Source organism: Galeopterus variegatus, unplaced genomic scaffold (genome assembly GCF_000696425.1).
Source record: "Galeopterus variegatus unplaced genomic scaffold, G_variegatus-3.0.2 Scaffold2406, whole genome shotgun sequence".
Taxonomy (NCBI): domain Eukaryota; kingdom Metazoa; phylum Chordata; class Mammalia; order Dermoptera; family Cynocephalidae; genus Galeopterus; species Galeopterus variegatus.
Window position 1 is genome coordinate 99,251 of NW_007728517.1, and position 21,492 is coordinate 120,742.

The 21,492-nt window shown below is 53.2% G+C and overlaps 1 protein-coding gene across 1 annotated transcript in view; it reads right to left on the reverse strand.

Moving 5' to 3' along the window:
* The window catches only part of IGSF21 (immunoglobin superfamily, member 21), a 165,173-nt gene that overhangs the window by 88,773 nt on the left and 54,908 nt on the right, over positions 1–21,492 (reverse strand). Inside the window, exon 3 of the mRNA XM_008581618.1 lies at positions 12,062–12,183. Coding sequence (XP_008579840.1) covers positions 12,062–12,183 — 122 coding nt within the window. The remainder of the gene's footprint in view (positions 1–12,061; positions 12,184–21,492) is intronic.

Here is a 21,492-nt window from a genome sequence, read left to right on the forward strand (position 1 = left end):
CTTTTTGTCTTTTTTTACTGACCAGTAACGGGATCGCAACCCTCGGTGTCGCGCCTGTACCAGGGACCACCAACGGGATCGCAACCCTCAGTGTTGCACCCGCACCGCGCTCAGCCAGTGAGCGGGAACCGGTCTCCACATGGGATCCGAACCCTCAGCGGGAGCGCCGCCGCGCTCACAAGTGGTGCACTTCTCCAGTGCGCCACCGGGCTGGCCCTAAAGTTCTCATTTAATGGGCAGGGGCTTGGCCTAGGCATTGGGGGTCTTTAAAACTCCCTGGGGTGTTTCTACTGTGGACCACAGACCAGCAGCATCGGCCTTATCTGGGAAGTGATTGAAAATGTAGGATCTCAGGTCCCGTCTCAAACCCACTGAATGAGCATCTGTATTCAACAGTCAAGTTCCAGAAGCCTGTTCCATGAGATCTGGCTTCTTCTCCCACACTCCTTGCAGGGCTCAACAACTTTCTAGCCCCTCTGGACTTTGTTCTGTTCTTTGTTGACACATTAAGCTTGCCCTGTTTCACGCCCTTGCTCTCCTTTTTTCCAGAATGCTCATTCCCTGGCCTTTGCATGGCCGCTTCATCTCACCACCCAGCTGCAGAGAGAGGACCCCTCCCCCTGACCTCTTCCTGGCAGAGCCCCATCACCCCATCCTCCCTCCGTCTGTTGCTAGCATAGCCCTGAGAATGTCCGCTCCATGGGGACAGGGACCTTACCTCTCCTGTTCATCTGTCTCAAAGACACGCTTCTTAAATGACGAATGAAGAATTAGGGTAAGCCCTTACCTAAGGTGGCTGAATCATGGCATGGTGCATGGGCCATCAGAACTAACTTTCCACCTGCCTGCCACTGGGCTTGCAGTTCATGATGGTTGAGTCCAGCCAAAGACACTGTCTCTGGAAGTCCCCTGTTAAAAGGCAAGCCACTGCCCGGAGGATGGAACGGGTCACCCTAGCGCCCCAGCCAACGGGCTCAGCTCCATTAGCTGGGGCGGCTGCCAGGGGAGGAAAGTTGTGTCTTGGGGGGAAGCTCTCCCAGCTCGTGGAAAAGTCACTCTCCTTCTCTGGGCTGAGTTTGAGCCCCATAAGTAGAGTCTGAGATCTGCACTGTGCAGTGTGGTCGTTAGGGTTTAATCAGACAATGGATGGGAAGGAGTTTTGTTGAACTTTTGAAATGATAATTCCACATTTGGGTGACCAGTCAGCTCATTAATTTAGCAAGTCTTTTTTTATTTTATTTTATTTTTTTGTCCTTTTTTTTTGAGACCGGCCACACTGCGCTCAGCCAGTGAGCACTGTAAGCGCACCGGTCATCCCTATATAGGATCCGAAGCGCCCCAGCACTGCACTCTCCTGAGTGCGCCACGGGCTCGGCCCAATTTAGCAAGTCTTTACTGAGGTCCTGTGCTGGGCATGGAGGACTTAGAGATGAAGAAGAGAGTGTCCCTACCCTTGAGAGACAAGACCCATCCTTGGGGATTGAGGGCCATGGGAAGAGACCCCCAGTTGCGATACCCCAGTACATCACCAGAGGGCAGCAGCACACAGCCTTGCACACACTTTCCTCCCCCCGGGGCGCTACGCTGGTGAGAGAAAGGTGCTCTCTGGGAGTCCCTGTGGCCTCCTTGTGGGTCTGGGGGCAGAAAATGGGGGTGGAGGGTGGGGGGTGGGGAAGCTGTTCAGCGGCAACTGTGGACTCGACAGAGAACATCTCAGTTCCCTGCTTCAAACGCCTCCACTAACCCAAGACCCAACCAAGAAGAAGTACCCCTGACCCTCCCTCCAAATTGGAACAGGGACCTCCTTGAAGCCCCTGCGGCCTCTGGGGCATTGAGATCCAGGGTCCATGCTGCTGGGGAGATTTGGGGACCACAGAGGGGCTCTGAGCCAAGAGATGCAAGAATGTGCAGAGAGAGTGGAAATGTCTGTGTGCATTGGCATATCTGCATGCATGCATCTATCTGTGTGCACAGAATGGCAGGACAAGAGCACCCAGACCAGGAGTGAGGTATCGGGAGGGGGGATAAAGAAAAAGAAGGGAAAATCGAAGAAGACTGAACGTTAAGGGACAAAGGAGAAGAGCATCCACTTTCACAGGCAGGGCAGGAGGTGAAGGGACCTAGGGAGGCAGTGCCGTCCTTTGGTGAAGGCACCGAAGACCAGCCTGTGCGTGCAGTACTGGGCCTTGGAGGAGACTCAGGCCCTGCCCTACCCGGGCTGCTCATGGCCTTGGCGGGGCAGCAGCCATGTGAGGGGCCTGTTGCAACGTGGCATGAGAAGGCTGAAGTGGAATGTGCAGAGTGCTCAGAGCACCATGGACAGGATCGATACTGCTGCTGGGAGAGGTCAGGGAGCACTGCTGTGCCACACAGGGCATTTGAGCTGGGCCTGGAAGCACTACTGGGCTTCAAAAAGACAGAGAAGGGCAGGCACCCTCTGGAGCACAGAAGAAGTGGGAAACTGAGAGGTCAATGCTGGGAGGCAGAAGGCAGGGAGAGAGAGGAGGCAGCAGGGACAGGAGGACCACAGGGAGCAGGGGAGTTCGGCCCGCTCCAAGGGGACTGAGGCGGAGCAGCCGAGCATGTTAAGTTAAACAGATTTCCCAGCAAGTCAATGGAATTGATGCTGCCAGCCGAGCAGCAGAGGGGAGGCAGCAGGGACAGGAGGACCACAGGGAGCAGGGGAGTTCGGCCCGCTCCAAGGGGACTTAGGCGGAGCAGCCGAGCATGTTAAGTTAAACAGATTTCCCAGCAAGTCAATGGAATTGATGCTGCCAGCCGAGCAGCAGAGGTGTGGGACGCTGGCTTCTCGAGTCCCTCTCCCTGAGCCAGGATTGGGCATCACTTGGTCTCTTTGGCCAGGGCATCCAGGGGCCTGGAACTACCATGCTGTGGCTATTTTTAAGTTGGTGACTGATACTGGCAGCTTCCTACCTGGAGGCACCAAGCATCCCTGTCCAAAGATCCCCTGTGTGTGTGTCTGTGCACATGTGTGTTGGGATGAAGAGACAAGGTCACACACCAGTCTCCCTCACTAAGTCACTGAGTCTCCAATGTGTGACACAGATCCTGGCACAGGATGGGCACTCAGTTACTTGTTGGACGAGCCTGCCCTCAGTGGCCCACGGAGTGCCGCAGCTTGTGTGATAACCCAGGCTTCACCCTGCACAAGCTGTGTGACATTGGAGAGTGGCCACCCCTCTCTGTTCTTTCATGTCATCATCTATGTAGTCTGAGATCTGTGCTCCACGGAATTGTTAGAATTAAACCTGATGATGGATGAGAAAGAGTTTTGCTGACTGTTTGAAATGGTAATTCCACATTTGGATACAACCCATTGTCCCACTGATTTAACAAACCTCTACTGAAGCCCTGGTCTATCCTAGGCCCTGGGCTGGGCAGTGAGGACCCAGAGATGAAGAAGATCTTGTCTCTCAGGGTCTTGTCCCTCCCTTGAGGGAGGAAGGCTGACAGCAGATTCTGGCAGTCTAAGCAGTTGCCCTGGGGCCTGATACAGAGGGTGGGGGTGGGAGGCCCAGGATTGGGTCCAGTGGGACTTCTGGATAGAAATCATGGTCACACTCCACCTTTGGGGGAAGTGCCATGACCAGGGAGCTGTAGAGCACCTTGCTCCTGGCCCTCCCCATGCCTGGCAGGCAAGGCCTCACTTCCTGAGAAGCTCTGCACAGGGCCTGGCACGTGAAGCATTAGGCACAAAGTAGCTGTCACTGTTCTACTGAGGACTAGTGGGAGCTCACGTGTGGGGAGTGGCCCAGGCCCATTGGTCAGTACCTGTGGGGTCACTCTGGCCTCAGGGAGTGGACTGCGAGGTCGCAGGCTGGTCCAGCTCTTTCATCATCTTCAAACCAAACTGGTCTGGCGCCAGGGGCTTTAGAGCCATGACCTACCAGCCAGTGGCTTCCAGAAGCATCTAGAATTATCTGTGCTTGGAGCTTCCTGTTGAATTCTTTGGCCCCAGTCTGCACATCAGAGCAGGTGGACAGTATTGTGTGGAGTGGGGTTTTCCAAATCTCACTGCCAACATCTTCACCTGGAAGACTTCTTTAAAAATACTGATTCCCAGTTCCCTGGGTTCTGCTCCAGGCTTGAATCAAATTCTGTCTTGGTGGGGCCCAGGAATTGGTATTATCAAGCAACTTCCAAGGTAATGCTAATGCGGGTGCTCCGTGGACTAGCCTGCCGTGTAGACACCACAGGTGTGTGGCTCTCAGGTGATGCGTAATTGCGCGCTATGAAAATGCCCCTCGTGGCTGCGAGGAGAACTGCAGCCCTCTCTTCTAAAACGACCCCTGGTTTTGAGATGGGGACCCGGCTCCCACTTGGGGCTGAAGGCTAGGGTTTTTTAATTCTGATAGGACTGAGAGGCATAATCTGTTGTGAATAAGGTGCTGAGAAGGGCTCAAGGTTACTTGAACATTGTCATTCTCTTTTACTCACGTTCCTGGATGATTTCTGGGTAGGAGAGAGAGAAATGGGTTATAGGAATTGGGCATAACCTTGGATGGTCAGTTGCATAAGGGCAGAGCCTGTGTCTTTCCTGTTGCCCAGTGCTCAGCACAAGCCCGGAGCTTAGTAGGTACTCAACGTGTGACTGCTGAGTGGTCCAATGAGTGGAGAAATGAATGAGCATTTCATGTGCAGGCGGCACCTGGGATACATAGTTTAGAGAAGAAAGGTGTCTATCGAGCTGGTGACAATATGCAGAGGGAGAAGGGAGCTATAGAGTTTAGATGTTCAAATCGACAAGGGTCAGATGGCACTTTCCTTTGTGCCAACAGTGGAGAAAGAATTTGGGTTACACATTAACATATGAGATTGCAGAAGAAACACTTAACTTTTCAGAGGGAAACAAACCCTCTGCTCTTTGGACCAAAAAGTGAATGTGTCTACTTGCAGATCATTTTTTGATCTGAACAGATTCCAGAGGGCTTCTACTTAGAAACCGCTGTCTGCCTACTTGGTGTGGCCTCTTCACGACTTGGGCACGTTCCTACCTCTGCGCCTTTGCACACCCAGTGCCCTCCACCTGGAGCGCCCGCTCCCGCTCCTCTTTGCCGAAACCTACTTATGCAGCTAGAGCCACTTCAAATGCCACCTTCGCCATGATTTCCTGTCTCAGAGTCCCTGATTCATCCTTGCGGTGTGTCCGACTCTTTCCTATGACAGCTATCACTTTATTTCTTGAACCGTTAGCTATTCATCTCCATGTTTTATCTCCCCTTTCTCTCTTTTCACTCCACAAATATTTACTGTTCTTCTCTAAATGCCAAGTAGGTTCTGGGGTTACTGAGATGAAGAAGATACAATCAAGCCTTGGAGGAGCCTATAGGCCAATGGACATTGAGGGGCGGGGGACAGGCTTTTGGCTCCATGGAGGCAGGGGCTGCCCTTGACCACCTTTGTAAACTGACCAGCGGTGTACCCTGTAGCTCTGTGCTGCACACGCAGCAAGCGCTCCCTACACACTCCCATGAGTACACGGACCGATGCATCTCAGAGTAATGTAGGGTGTGGCGTTTCTTTCGGCATCCTTGATCCTGTCTTTTTCCTTTCCCTTGATTTCTCCCACTACCCCCCGCCAATAAACATGAAGGAGGAAGGTGTAGCTGCGTAGTCATTCTACACGTGTCCCCCAGGCCCCGCCCCACCCGGCCAGCTGTTCCTGACCACGTGCGGCTTTGGGGGAGGGTGCAAGTTCACGTGTTCAGGAGACATGGAAATCAGATCACTGATTCCTCTGCGGAGGGCTCCCTCTTCCTTCTCTGGCACCTAAAACCCACTCTTTAGTCAGTAACCAGGGTGAGCTTTCCAAAACACATATCATGGCAGACTGTAGCCTTCAGAGGCTTCCAGGGTGCCAAAAATAAATGCCACCTTGCTTCCTTGTTCCCTGTGCACTGGCCATGCTGACCCTCTGGCAGCTCCTAGATCACACCAAGCTCTTTGTGACCTCAGGACCTTTGCACGTGCTGTCCCACTACTTGGAATGCCCTTCCTACCCCCAGCCCTGCCTGGCTGGCTCCTTTTTATACCTTGGATCTCTGCTGAGATGTCATTTCCTATGAGAAGCCCTGAAGCCCCCCCCACATTATTCTCGTCATCGTCTGTCACACCACCTATTCCCTTTGTCACACTCATCACACATGGCAGATATTTTTCCTTATTACTTTAAACACATTTTTAGTCTGTCTCTCCTCACCCACTATATCGTAAACTTCACAGGCACAGGTCTGATTATGCCACGTTCACTGTTTTATCCCCATCACCCTCCCTGATGTATAGCAATTATCCAGTTCCTTAGTGATGAGTGCATGGTGCAGCTGTTGGGGCAGGCAGGTGATGGGGTTCAGGACACGCTCTCCTGAGGCATCCTGTTCACCCAGCAGTAGGGGGAGATGCATTGAAAGAACCCTACACAGCACCCACCACTAACTCGTTCACCCTGCAGATATTTACAAATCGTCCACCATGTGTGGGGGCGGGGGGGCGAGGCAGGGGTTGCTGTGCTGTGCTGCGGGCTGGAGGGATGCTGGTAAAGACATCGGACCCGGTCCCTGTTCTCATGAGGCTTCCGGTCCGGTGGGGGGTGGAGGACAGCACGTCTGAACAGTCAGGGCTGGCTTCCTGGAGGAAGCGGTATTTAAGCTAAACCTGAAAGGATGAGTAGGACCTTGTTGGCAAAGAGAGGTGGGCAAGGTATTGGAGGGATTGCAGCAGGTGGGGCTGGAGTAGACTTGAGTCTGGATTTCCCTCACCGCCAAATTAGGGCCACTGAAACCTGTCTGGTGCTCCTCGTGACGTTCTGAGCAGAGGGAGTGGGACGAGGGCCTGCAGAGGGCCTGGGGAAATGGAGGCACAGTGTGTATGCAGGCAGGGGTGGTCGAAGGCTTGCTGGGACTCATCCTGACCTCCAAGGAGGTAACAGCTGCCATCTGGACTGCCATATTCTGCAGGTGGTGGGGTTCAGGACACGATCCCCCAAAATACGTTGCCTTGGTATATAGAATAGTTTAAGCTGAAGGAATTTGAGAAATGGCAGGTGCATGGAGGACTCTCTGACCTTCCCCTGAAGTAAGCCATAGGACCCTCATGTGAGAGGCCCCCTCCTTATACTCAGAGGAAGGGAGCACCCTTATCTCCAAAGATGAGGGACACCGAGAGGAATCTGAATGAACGAGACTTGCTAAGTGTCCCCAGTTTCCTACCTTCGCTCATATCCTTTTGCCCTATCACATTTTCCCACATCTCCCCTTCACCAAACCCAGCATAAAAATGCTCAGGTTTAACCACTTCTCGGGGTATGTCCTATGCAACTTATATTAAATACATTTGCATGTTCTTCTCTTGTTAGTCTGTCTTTTGTTACAAGGGTCCCACCCAAGGACCTAGAGGAGTAGAAGGAAAAGATATTTTTCCTGTCCTGCACAAGGAAGAAAGGGTTTTGGCCACATAGTCCCCCTTCCTCAGTGGGCAGACCCATCAGTCCACTCGTACAGCGCCCCACCTGGTGCGGAACAGGTGTGGGGGCCAAAACAAGGGGTGAGAGAGCAGGTGTGGAGGATGACGGATGTGCAGGAGGTCAGCAGGGGGGACTGTCACCTGTATCATATCCTCTGCCCAACCAGAGGGTGGCCCCTGAGAAGTAGACCCTGAGATGAGGATTTGGGAGCGAGTAGGTTGTTTGAGAAGGGATCCCAGGAAGCCGGCAGAATGAGCGGGAAGGAAAGGAAGCCTATTCAGGTGCATTACTGACTTGTCATGGGGGACTGCTGGGCATCTGAGTTGTTCCACTGGAGGGGTGAGAGGGCTGGGGGATTCCTACAACACTTCCCATCGGTCACCCGCTGAGGCTGCTCCAGGAGGAATGTCAACTCCCAGGCACTTTTGGCCTGCCATGTATGCAGGTTGAGTGAGCTCCAGTGGCCTGAGGAAGCCCCAGGGAAGAGTCAAGGGTGCTGGCACTGCTCTGAGAGCGAGGGCTAAAGAGGTGGGAAGGGCGGGATGGCCCTCCACCACACGTGCCTTCTGCCTACAGGACAGCCCATTCCCATCTCTCAGGTCTCAGCCCAAGCACCACTTTCCCCAGGATGCCCTGCCTGACCACCCATCTAAATGGCACCCCAGCCCCTCAGTCCTCCCCCAGCACTGCACCCTGCTGGCCCCTTTGTCACGTGATCACCATTCAGATTCACATCCTTGTGGAATCAGTAACGATATATTTATTTATGTTTCACTTTCCTCATTTACTGTCTGTCTCCCCCACCAGGTGGTGAAGCTGCGCCTTTCTCTTTCCCTGCTGTGGCCCTGCACACCTTGCCCTGTGCCAGTCTCCTAGTAGGTGCTTGACTAAACATTCCTTCAATGAATACATTCTTGTCAATTCCAACCTGCAGGTTCTGGGTTCTGAGACGGAGAAGTGGAAAGGCAACAGATAGATGGGATCTCTGGGGTGCTCAGAGGGGCAGTGACCTGCCCAAGGTCACACAACTGGGGTGCCACACCTGCACCCCTGTAGATGCAGAAACCCTGTCACCCCACCTGGCTTCCATTCCTCAGGGACCCCATGGTGCAAGGAAAAGCTCTCGGAGTCCCTGGGGCTCCTCCTGGCTACCCGGGATATTGCTCTCTGCCAATTCTTGGTAATCTTCTCAGCCTCATTCTCTCCCCACTTTCCCCAGCTGAAGAGGAAGCGGCTCAGACAGCTGTGGAGCTGGGACTCTCTCTTGTTGAGATGCATTAATTTGTAAATATCTTCATTTATATGTAAATGCGGAGTCCTGTGCCCTGCCGCCAGCCCTAATGGGGTGGTGAAGCAGCCTCCTCCAGCATGGCTGGTTGGGCAGGCCGGCAGCTCTCCCTGATCCGATTAGACTCGAGAGCGTCTGCTCCTTCCTCCCTCTCCCTCAGTGTGCACCAAAGAGGACAGCTCAGCTCCCAGGCATGCTCTCTGCCTGGGAGACCACCAGTATAACCAAGGCCCAGGGAAGAAGAGCACGGGCCACGAGTCCGAGTCCTGAGACTAGGTTTAAGTCAGTGATACTGTGTGACCTTGGGCAAGTTTCATGCCCTCTCTGAGCCTCGGTTTCCTCAACTATGAAACAAGGAAGGCAGCATGGTGTAGGAGTAGAAAGAGGTGGTTTGGGGTCTGCCCAAGTTCATGACATTTCAGCAAGAGACCCTTGGGCAAGTCCCTTGACTTGGCTGAACTTTGACCCCGTCTGCAAAAACAAAGAAAAAAACAAGGGCTAGAGAAAATAATGATGATAATAATACGTGCCTACCTTCTCAGGGTCCTTTGTAGGGATCAAAAAAGAAAAGGTGCACATAAGGAAGCTTTATGAGATTCATAAAAAGGTGAGTTTTTTGGTTTTATGATGGGGGACAGAGGGGTTGTCCTATACAATAACAGCAAACGCACACTGCTCAGTGACTGTGTGAGACTCTTCACACGAATCCACTCATCAGACCCTCGGAGGCTGCAGTGAGCTTCTTACTGTCATCATTCCCTTTTGGAGGTCAGAAAACTCAGTCATGGAGTTACCAGCCCAAGATTTCACTAATGTGAGGAGGTGGAAGAGGGAGGATTTGAACTCAGGCGACTGGACATAAATTTCACTTAAATTCCACAACAATTGCACAACGCCTGTCGTATCAAGCCTGCCTAACAGGTGAGGATACTGAAGAAGAGAAAGAGAGGTTAAGGGCCTCATCCAAGGTCACTTAGGAGGCAGCGGCTGAGCTGGGATTTGAACCCAGGTCTTCTGGTGCTAGGTCTGGACTCGTGATGCTCCTGTGAGCATGAGGGGGTGGGGCTCAAGGATGCTCAGGTGGTCTCTGGGTTTCCTTCTTGGCTTAGGAATCATAGCCAAGGAGTCTTCCTGGAGGCCATGCCTGTGGCAGTGGGTAGGGTGACCGGAAATGGCAGGATAGGCTTGGAGGTAGGCGGCTTCTCAGAAACTATGGTGACCATGCAGGGTGGGCCAAGTGGCGGTGGATTTCTGGGGAAACTTGGAGATGACTTGAGAGCTCACTTGCTACAAAACTATCTGTGGTTCCCAGAATAGTTATTTTCTTCTCCCAAATGAGTTTTTACCTCCTTTTTCATCTTGATTGTCACTGGCTTGTCTTAGGGTGCTTTAATATTTCAAGGCTCCCCAATTTCTTTGTGGAACTGGTACAGGAGAAACAATAAGTAGGAGAATGAAGGCATCTGTGCGCCACACCGCTTCGGAGCACTTTGAAGCCAATATCTCGGCAGATTCCCCATGGAGTGGCTGGGTCTGAGGTACCAGCGCAGAGCTTGGGAGAAGGACCAGCGAGGTCCTCCAGAGGAGCACAGCCACCTACCTTCTCGTTCGTACAGCAGGCAGGGGAGGACTCCTGGGCCAGAGTCCCTGTGCAGGGCTGGAAGCACTTGCTGTCATCTTCTTTTCCAATTTTCCAATTTTACTTCTTTTCCCATTTTCTAATTTTGCTCATTTTCCCAGGATGACCCAGGGTCATCCACTCATTTTACTAATTTCATCGTGCACCTACTGTGTGCCAGGCCTTGGGCTGAGAGCTGGGGATACAAGGTGGAGGAGAACCTGTGCTTGTCCTCCTGAAGCTCGTGGTCACAGAGAGATGGACCAACCCACGTTGTAGGGTGAGGCTTCACCCTCCTTGGGGTTCAGAGTGTAAAGACAGCACAGCATCAGGCAGTAACTGGGATGTGATGGCTACCCCCAAAACACTGTGCCATGGAGCGTGCCACGCGGGCTCATGTCTGTGGCAGCACTTCTCAGGGTGCCCAGTGCAGCTGGCTCTCCTCCAGCTCTGGAGCAAACTGCCGCGTTCTTGCTGGGCACCGGGCAAAGCATCTTGCTGCATGGTGTGAAGAGTTTGTGTGTGTGAGTTGTGCAAACTTGTGCACATTCAGTGCCAGTGAGATGCTGTTCTTCACTAATGCAGCGAAACCCCCTCTCACTCCAGGGGTGGGTGCTGGAGGGGCATCAGTTCTGCTAGGGTGAGGGACGGTCTAAAGGGGTGCTGCATAGGTGGACCTGCTTGAGTGGGGTTTTTTTTTTTTTTTTTTTTTCCTTTTTGTCTTTTTTCGTGACTGGCAACGGATTGCAACCCTCAGTGTTGCGCCCATACCGGACCGGGACCGGCCACGGGATCGCAACCCTCGGTGTTGCTCCCGCACCTCGCTCAGCCAGTGAGCGGCCGGTCTGCATGTGGGATCCGAACCCTCGGCAGGAGTGCCGCCGCGCTTCCCAAGTGGCGCGCTGTAGCAGTGCACCACCGGGCCGGCCCCTTGAGTGGGGTTTTGAAAGCTGAGGAGTTTACTAGGTGACAAAGGGAGAAAGCCCCTCTGAGAAGAGAAACCAATGTGTTTTGAGGGTCAGAGGAATAAAATAGGATGGGGTGTTTTGGGGAGTTTGTGTGTGAGGGGGGTGGAGCTGTGAGCAGCCACCCACTTAGAAAATGGCAGGCCCTGGAATGGGATCTAATTGATTCTGCTGCTTCTGGGTAGAAATATTAAGCATCTCTGTCTTCAAGGACTCCTTTTTCCCCACCCTCCATCTTCTGACCTGGGAGTCCTGTTGTTTGGGATCTGTTTTCCTTCCCAAGTTTGGGGCCCTCTGGCCTTTGAGCCCATGGGAAACAGTAGACCATGTTGCATGGACGTCTGAGCCAGGCAGAGCTGGATCACTGCCCAGCTCTGTCATTCCTGGCTATGTGACTTTAGGCACATTGCTCACCTCTCTGGGCCTCAGTGTCCTCAGCTGGAAATGGGGTTTGGGAAACCCACCTTGCAGGGCAGGTGGAGGAGCTGGCTGAGGAGGCCAAGGCAGGAGCTGTGGTCTGACCCCTACCTGCCTCTTCCCTCCAGGGGATGTCCCTTCAGGGAGCGGGTCCCACTCCCACAAGCCAAGCCCCCAGGTCCACCTTCCAAGCCTGTGGAGGGTGATCTTCCCCCAAGAGCACCAAGGGATTGATGTGGAAGGGACGGAAAGTGTCCCTCCTGGCCCCGCCCAGGCCCCGCCCAGGCCCTCACCTCACGGTGGACTGGTACACCAGGTCCTCGCGCTTGCGGTAGTTCTCCATGTGTGAGTAGTTGGTAGAGAACATGGCATCGAAGGTGAAGATCTTCTGCTTAATGGTGCCGCCATCCATCACCTGCCACAGAGCACAGAGGCAGCCACAGGTGAGCACTCAGCCAGCCCTGGCCTCCCCTTCCCCCGGGACACTGGGAAGACGCAGGCCAGGAAGCCCACTCCACAGTGCTCCTGGAGAAACCTCTCAGTCATCACTGGAACCCTCCCACGGCAGAGAGGGTGGTCATCCCCACTTTACTGATGTGTAAACTGAGTCTCTGAAGTGAAGCTACTTCCCGAGGTCTCACAGCCAGAAAGGAGCACAACTGGCTCTTCCCAATGGCTCTTCCATGCACACACAATCCCACTCCTGTCACTGGTCTGCCTTGCAAAGCTCGTAACCAGCACAGCTTGTGGAGCCGCAGACAGGACCAGAGAGTGCAAATGTGTTTTGCAGAATCAGCATAGGGTCACAGCCTGATCCCAAAGCCTTCCTTGGCATGAAGAGAGCGGGAAACGAGGAGCAGGCTGGATAGAAAGAGGAGATTGGAACTGGGCGGCTGGGGACAGTCACAGTGCAAAGACCTCAAGCAGAGACAAACAAGCTCACTTACAATTTCTGATACATCCTCAGAAAGGCAAGCCCAGAATGGCGGAGGAGCCCAGTCGGGGGACAGCTCCCATCCTGGGGACAGAGTAGTCACAGAGGACTTCCTGGAGGAAGTGACGTCTAGGTTGCCTTCTGAACGAAGAAGTAGGAGCCAGCCTGGCAAAAGGGAGAGTGCTCTCCAGGCAGAGGGAACAGCAGGAGCAAAGGCCCCAGGCAGAAGAGAGCAGCGCACGCTCGTGCAAGTGCACTGCGTTCAGAGCACCTGGACCAGAAAGCAGGTGGAAGAGAGGACGCTGGGGACAACATGGCCCAGATCATGGAGGGATGGAGGGCAAAGGACTTCGACTTCTTCCTGAAGACGATGGTCAAGGAAGGTCAAGTTCAGATTCTATTTACAAGCTACTTCTGGCCTCAGAGTGAGCAGGGACCCAGGAGGAGGTGGGGAAACCCAACCTACTGACGGGGGGATGGAGAGAAGGGGACAGTGTGGGGCGCTTGCGCTCCTCTGGCTGCCCTTGGGACATGCCAGGAGAAGATCTTGAAGTCCCCATTTCATCTAGGAACATGGGGACCCAGAGAAGGCAGGGGACCTCAGGAGGTGATAATAAAGCTGTCGCTGGAAGACAAAGGCTGCTCAGTGTCCCGCTGTTCACAGCTGATGAAAAGCCCAAACCCTAGTGTCCCGGGCTCCCAGCCGCCGCCCGCATGCCCCCGCCTGCGCTGCCTCGCGCTAATGAAAGTGTTACTCCACAAAGCAGCAAGGTATGTGTTGTCACTGTTTCAATTATTTATCTGTTTACTTGGCTGCAGTTTTCCGCTTGTCTCAGCAACTCTATTATAGACTAGGAGCCTGCAGCCTCTCGCCGCTCAGCTGGGCTCCGCGCTAACAGCCTGCAACGGGGAGGCCTCATGCCTGAGCCTGGAGAAGTGGAATTAACTCCCTGCGGCTCTGCGTGGTGGAGGCAGGGGCCTGGGAGGGTGGCAGCCAGGGACGGGGTTTCTCCAAGGGGCTGGGGTGGGGGGATGCTGAAAGCAGCTTCTCCAGGCAAAGGCAGGGATGAGAGCTTGGATCTGTCCCCTGCCTGGGAGGACTGGCCTGTGGGCACATCTGCACCCAAGCTGACTTGGACCATATTTGTCTGGCCTAGGTGGTGTTGCTACTAGTTTAGGGGACACAGACTCGATGTAATCCAGCCAGCATTTATTGAGTGCCAGCTGTGTGCCAGGCACTGGCCAGATCTGTATTGGTCACCCACCCTAGACCTCAAGCTCTGTAAAAAGTAAGGAGGCTGCTATCAGTACCAGGGTTGGTTAGAACGATGATGAGGTGTTCACAAGCTCCTGGACCCTGAGGGGGATCAGCGGTGGGACTTGCCACTGCACGGCTGCTCCTTACCCCCCGCTAAGCTCACACCCCTCTCGTCTTTCCTCGGGGCCTATCCACGCTGATACACGGCTCTCGTCTCCCCTCTGCGGGCTTGGCGCTTTTTGACTGTGCATCTGTGCAGTCGGAGGGCAGGGAGCCCTGGCCTCTCACCTTCCCTCTTCTGCAGCAGAGGGCCCAGCTTCCGAAACACAAGAGTGGAAGAAGAGAACCAACCAGAAGATGAGGAAGAGGAGGACAGCTGACTCCTCCCTCCTACTGGGATCCACACCACACTCACCCCAAGAAAGACACCCACTCCTGACCGCCCACGGCTTGATTCTGCGTCCGATGTCATAACCCAGCAGAATGCCCCTGTAGCTGACTGCATCTGGCTCAACACACACCCTGGAGTCCAGGGTGAGGAAGAGGCCACAGGTGGCTTGGCCACTCTTGGGATCAGAGCCTCCACCTCCGCACTTCTCGATATCCCAGCCTTGGGCGGCAGCCCGAGGACTCTCCAGAGGCCCTTCCACATGGGCTTTTCCTCCTGCAATGCACCCTCCTTCCCATCCCCTCTACATTCATTTGGTCTTTTAGCACCACCAAAATACCTTTAAACCAGGGCCTTCAATTGGTGGATGATTTTGTCCGCCCTCCCTACCAGGGGACATTTGGCAATCTCTGGAGACATTTTTAGTTGTCACAACTGGGCAGGGATGCAATTTGGTACTGACATCTAGCCAACAGAGACCAGAGATGATGCTGGCCATCTTACCTATGATGCACGGGACAGTCCCGCAAAGAATCACCTGGCCCCAAATTTCAACAGTTGAGAAGCCCTGCTTTAAGGCAATCACACTGCGTGGCTGCACAATGTCCCTGGAAGTGAGCAGAGTAGACAGTAATCTCCCCATTTTGCAGATGAAGAAACTGAGGCTTGGGGAGGCAAAGTGATTCAGCTGAGGTCCCACACTGGGTTCTGGGCAAACCTCTGGCTCCCAGACCAGGGTTCCCTCCCACCCCATCCCACCAGGCTGGAAAAGGCTGGGGAGAACTAAGTGCCCCAGGCACATGTGGGAAAGTCATCCTGCCCGTTTAACTCGCAGCCGTCTCAGGCCTCGCCTGCCTTCAGGTACTGCTTTTTTATCTCCTCCTAAAATGCAGCAGCCCTTATCGTCCCAATCTCAAATTTCACTCCATTTTTTTTATTACACAAAGGAGAAAAAATCTGTCAGTAAAACTGTCTCCTCAAATTTATTCGCCAAGACTGAGGGTTTTATTACTAGGAAAATACACCCGCACCCCACACGTACACACATACCCACACACCCCAGATAAAGCATGGAAGGATTATCTGAGCCGTAAATCGCTGTTTCAGGCTGAGGGACAGGGGAGTTTCAAGGACGAGCCTAGTTTTCCTTTGGTTTTATTTACATCTTTTTTCTCTGGGTCTGTGTCTGGGGCCTCACTGTCAGCCTGAGGAGTAAATAATTCACCTCTGTTAAAGCTGCCTCAGGCAGCCGGAGACAAGTGCTTATCTGAGTTCTGGGATGACGGGATCTGGAGGGCAGGTTCCCCATCCCAGTTCACTGCAGCTCCTGCTGCCTCAGGGAAGGTAAAGGAAAAAGGAGACTTGGGCACCCTCGGCTCGCACACTCTCAGATCCCAGGCCAGTGGCAAGTGGCTATTTGCAAGGAAGTTATGCTGTAGTTCCTGGTGGTTAGAGGCCCCAAGACAGAGCTGGGTGGCAGTGGGGTATTATCGCAGGCTGTGGGCAGACGGTGTGGGGGGTGTTAGGTTGAGGGTGTGCTGGAAGACACCTTCCCTTTAATTCTAGAAATATTTCCCCAGGTTTGAGACCTACAGGCACAGTTCTAGGCCCCGTGGGAGAGAAGGAAACGAATTTCACACGTGGTGGCAGCCCATTGTGACCTTATTCACGGTCTGGTGGAGGAGGTAAAGGCACACAATTAGCTGAGAGATAAGCATCAGCAAGACAGCAGCTGTATGTAGCAAGAGGTATTTACCAAATGTTCCCCAGTGTGCTTATGGAGGAGCCAAGAATTCCTTTGGAGGGAGGGGTGATCATGAAAGGCTACCTGGAGGAGATGGGCCCTTTTCAGAGTGCTTAGTCCTAGGTTAGTTCTTCCTGCCTATGGGGGGCTTTTGAACATGGAGCGAGACTGATTTCCTCCACCTCCAGTCGAATTCTTGATTTCTGTTACTAACTTGGTGCTTTTGAGCAAGTCATTTCACCTCTCCAAGTCTCGGTTTCCTCATCTGTAAAATGGGCATAATGCCTTCCTTGGGAGGTTTAAATGAGATGAGGCTTGTAAAGAGCACCTGGTGAGCACCGAGAGCTCAATAGTGACGGCTTTTTCATGAGTACTAATGCTTTTCTGGGCCACCTCTTTTTCTGTGTCCCTCCCCACCTTCTAGGGCTAGGAGTGGAGAGCAGAGTGTCTCTTGCTGAAAAGCCAGAGGATGCAGAAAGTCAGTGAAAGTAAGAAGGGGGCCCATACCAGAGAGGGACGCAGGTGGGAGGTGCCAGAATGCCAGAGGGAAAGCAGGGCCCTGGAACTTGCTAGGAGTCATTAGAGCAGCCCCCAAGCAGAGCCAAGGATGGTCTGAGCAAGTACCTGGAAGTGGACTGGTCTCAGGGGCTCTGAGACACTCCCACTGGTGGGGAGGGACCGCCAGGCCAGGGCAGACAGACAAATGCTCAGCTGATGGGCAGACAAGGTACAGACAAGGTGAGCCAACCCTGAGGATGGTGGGTTTTCCCTCCCCCAGAGAGAGAGGTGCTTCTGAACAGAATGACTTCATTCATTCATGGCCAACAGATTTTTATTGAATAAATAAACAGGCCCTTGAATATGAGCTAATGGTCGAACATAAGCTCCATGAGGGCAAGGTCTTTATCTATCCTGTTCATTGCTCTGTGCCCAGAGTTCAGCACAAAGTTCACATTCGATAAATATCTGTTGGATGAATGAATGAACAAACAAATGAATGAGCTGAGTCCTTACCATGTGCCAGGCACTGGGAATACCAGGAAGAATGGGGAAAACACTCTTGCTGCACTGCAATATAGACTGGCAGCCTGCTATGTAGACCCCATCTGTCTGGGGCTGTCTGGTAGGAGCAGCCTGGCCCAGCTGGGACAGTGAGTGGCCTCAGACTATGCAGGAGGTACTGCTCCAAAAGAAACCAGCAGAGTTGTTCTTTCTCAGAGATCCCAGCACTAACACTATCCTGTACAAGAAATCATCCTAACCATGCCAAGGGCGCACCCTGACCAGACGAAGAGGCTGTGCACGTGGTGATGCAAAAGAATCCGAGTCCTAACCAGCATCTACACAGGCCTTACAGTGTTCACCAGCCCTCAGCTCCATCACATCATTGGATTCTTGGGACCGTGCGCTGCAGGAACTGTGTCCCAGTGCCTAGCACAGTGTCTGACACACAAAAGGTTGCTGAAAAAACTAACTATCCCAGGAGACATGCGTCAGCACTCACATTTTGCAGATAGTCGACAAGAGAGGAGTAAGGGACATATTTTGAGGTTGAGGGGGTGGGGAAGCCTGGTAGAGTGGAACGTACAGAGGCTTTCGAGGGTTGCACAGCCCAAGATTCAGATGCCAGCTCTGCCACTCTTACTTTATTGCTGTGTGACCTTGGAGAGGTCTCCATGCTGGGACATATTTTGAGGTTGAGGGGGTGGGGAAGCCTGGTAGAGTGGAACGTACAGAGGCTTTTGAGGGTTGCACAGCCCAAGATTCAGATGCCAGCTCTGCCACTCTTACTTTATTGCTGTGTGACCTTGGAGAGGTCTCCATGCTCAGTCTCCTCATCTGCAAAATGGGAACCATCACACCTACCTCTGAGGCACTTGTGTGAGATTTCAGTGCATGAGAGTCATGCACAAAGAGCCCGTGGATGACTCAGCACAAGGCAATAATGACAGTGACAGAAATAATGATAGCCAGCATGCACTGAGTGCTTGATGTGTGACAGGCATTGTTTGCAAACATCAACTCATGTAATTTTAAGAGAAAGTGTTCAACGTAGATTAGCTGCTGTTTACTTTTACTTAAGTCCAAAGTAGGAAGGATGGTCAGGGTGGGCAGACCCTGAGGATGTCAGCAGACCATAATAGGTGCTTAAGGAAGGGTGGCTCTTTTCCTCCCCATCCTGTCAGCATTTCTGCCATGAATTCCCCAAATGACCAGCTACACTGTGTGGAAGTTTCTGAGAAGGGGAAACTGAGTTCTAAGTCCCACAGGTTGTCTATCTATGCACTGCTCTCCTCTCTGTGCCTCGGTTTCTCTAAATGTTCCAGAGGGCATGGCGACCTCTGAGGACCTTTCCTACCCTGAATGCCCACAATGTTCTGATTCTGGAACAGCCAGCTCTAGAGACCGTGGCTTCTCATGCCTCTAAGGCTGTCGGACCCCATCCTGGGGTCCCGACTGCCCCCCCACCAGCAAATCTGGCTGCAGCCAGGCCAGGTTGCCTTTCAAGTGGGGCCACTAAAGTGTGTTAATGGACTTAGTCCAGCCAGCAGTGTGAGAGCCTGCTGGCCAGGGCTTTTAATTTAAAAAACAAATAAGACTTCAACTTCAGCTGCCTCACCAACGTCCTCGGGTGCCATCCCTGGAAAAGAAAAAAAGGGGGGGAGGGGTAGAAAATCACCTCCCCTTATCCCCCCAACCTCCTTCTCTTCGTGTTCCACAAAACCAATTACAGGTTGGAAATAGCTGTAATAAACTTGATATCCCACTTATGGGCCAATCCTGCCGCGGCTAGAAAGTGTAATAGTGGCAGAGAGTGAAAACTGCTGGTGTATTTTGCCGGAGCTGTTTAAATTGCCTGCCTACATTATCCCCACTCCTCTCCAGCCAGGAAGGAATTTGCTCTCCTGGAAATGGAGCAGCTGAGGTCTCTGCGTCCGGGCAGTGAGAAGGAGCATTTGCAAGGAGGCCTTTAATGAACTGATTAGACACAGAGAGGTAGATGTGCCGGAGATCTTGAATGAGCCCAGCCCAGGTTCAAATCCCAGCATGGGCGAGACACGCTCCCTGGCTGTGGATGGGCCAGAGGGATGCCTGCCTTACAGGGTTGTTGGAAGAAAGGGCGTTAAATTAGCTAATGCAAGTGACGAGCGTTGGCGCAGTTCTACTGTGGGTGCTTCATTCTCTGGGTCTGGGTTCTCAGCCAAGTCACTGATGGTCTCTGATCCTCAGTTTCCTCATCTGTAAAATGAGGGGTGTCAATCAAACTTATGCCCCAGAGTGGTTAAAAATACTAAAAGGAATGAATATAGGTGAAAGCATCGTGTAAAATGCATGTGGAAGCAGACACTACTGTTAATGTGAATTTACTACTCTGTTCCTAGACTGTGGAAGGTGAAGATGAGCATATTTAGAAACTTCTGCCACAGAACTGTCCCTTAGAAGTCCCTTGCCCATCGCACTCAACCCTGCATGCCCAGCATGGGGACTGGAGCATAGTATGTCCTTAATGTGTGTTTTTAGGATGAATAAACAAGTCAATGAGTGAGGGAATAGACTCCTAGTCCACTTAAGCGGACCAGTCCCCATCCCAGACACTCAGGAATCATGCTGAGAAAGCTCCCTCCAAGGCCTGGCACAAAGATGGCGCCAGATCAACCAAGCTTCATAAAGGGTGTACTGAGCTCAAGGCAGCCCCAGGGCTGCGGCTCCAGCTGCTAGTGCGCTTGTAAGTTCATGTATCATTGAGCTCCTTCCACGAGCTGTGCTTGATGCTGGGAACATAGCTGTGGACCTAGCGCGCGAGGGCAGAGAAGACACTCCCCTCCCTCCAGTTTCTGAAATGAGCGCTTTCTGACTCCTCCCGAAGAGCCTGGAGCCCAGGAGAGCTGGAACTTGTGTTCAATGCTGTGTCCCCAACTCCTAGAACAGAGCCTGATACCTAGAGAACTCTCACTTCATATTTTTTATAGAAATGAACATCTTTTTTTTTTTTTATAGATGCAAAAACTGTGGCCAGAGAAGGGATGCCATGTGCCCAGACTGCCCAGCTGGTAAATGCTGAAGCAGAGATTTGAACCTCGGTCTGATTCCAAAGTCCAGACAGGAAGTGGCTCAGGCAGCTGGATTAAGTTTTGGGGTAAAGTGCAAGGAAGGGAGTGGGTATTTCGAGCAGAGGGAAACCTGGACAGGGGCGCTCGGGTTGGGGGGATGAGAAAAGTGAAGGTGGAGAGGAAGCAGGGGACGGTGATACAGCCACCTGATGGCCTGCTGTGTGGGGGGAGGGGACAGGGTTTCTGTCTTCTTGTTGCCATGGCGACCTGGGCCACTCTTCCCCTAAACCTCCCTGCCCACCTGTTCTCTACCCTGAAACTGCTCCTGCAGCTCTGAGGCCTGGGAGCTGAGCCAGAGGAGCAGCCACAGGGACAGCAGGGCCCACTCGGCCCTCCCCAGCGGCATTGGGGGAGGACGATGCCAGATTCCCAAGGATGAGAAGAGGGGGAGATCCTCAAGTCAGACACCACCCACCTCTCCGGGTGGCCGGATTCCATCCCTGCTCTGTCTCCCTTGTGAGTCCCGGTTTCTGGCAGGGCTGGGCTCGAGGTAATTGGCTTCCCCTGGTGTGTGTGGGAGATCCGGTTTTGACAAAGACAGCTGGTGTCATAAATTGCCTTGTCTCATCTGGTTACTGTGCGATGGCAGACAGCAGCTCAGGGATGGGGCCTGGGGGGGGCGGCGAGCATGGCAGGCAGGAGAGCGGCTGCCAGCTTCCGTGTGGGCCCCACACACCACACATGGACAGGTGCTCCTGCATGTGTGAGGAGCTGTGTGCCTGGTGTGAGCCCCAGGAGCTGCAGCAAGCAAGCCTGTGTTCAAGGGGGGAGTGAGTGTGCATGTATGTGTCAGTAGTTACGAGGGTACAGGTCGGTGTGCTTCTGGGCTGCATACAAGGGTGCGTGTGTATGTGTGTAAAGCAAAGTAAGGAGCAGAATGTTTGTGTGTTTGTAGGGAAGACCAGGAGGGCTTAGGGGAGTGTAAAAGAGAGCGTGTGCATGCGTGTTCAGGGTTATGTATCAGTTTGTGGATTCACAGCATATGTGTACACTCGATGCCTGCACCCACTGCTGTAAGCCCAGTCTATATCCCTGCTCCCTGCTGTGGGCCAGCATGTGTGTGTGGTGACGGAGGGGGCTGAGTTTCTGATAAATGCCAGGCTGCAGCTACCAGGTGGGAGGCAACGTCATGCCAACCCTGCCCCTTGCCATCTCCTAAGCCCAGGCAGGCTCCCGTCAGTTGAATGCAAAGGCCATGGCCATGACCCAACCACCTGAGCCCCAAACTCCACCAGACACAAGCTTGGATGTTCTGAGTCCTCCCTCCCCATCCCCTGTGCACATTTCC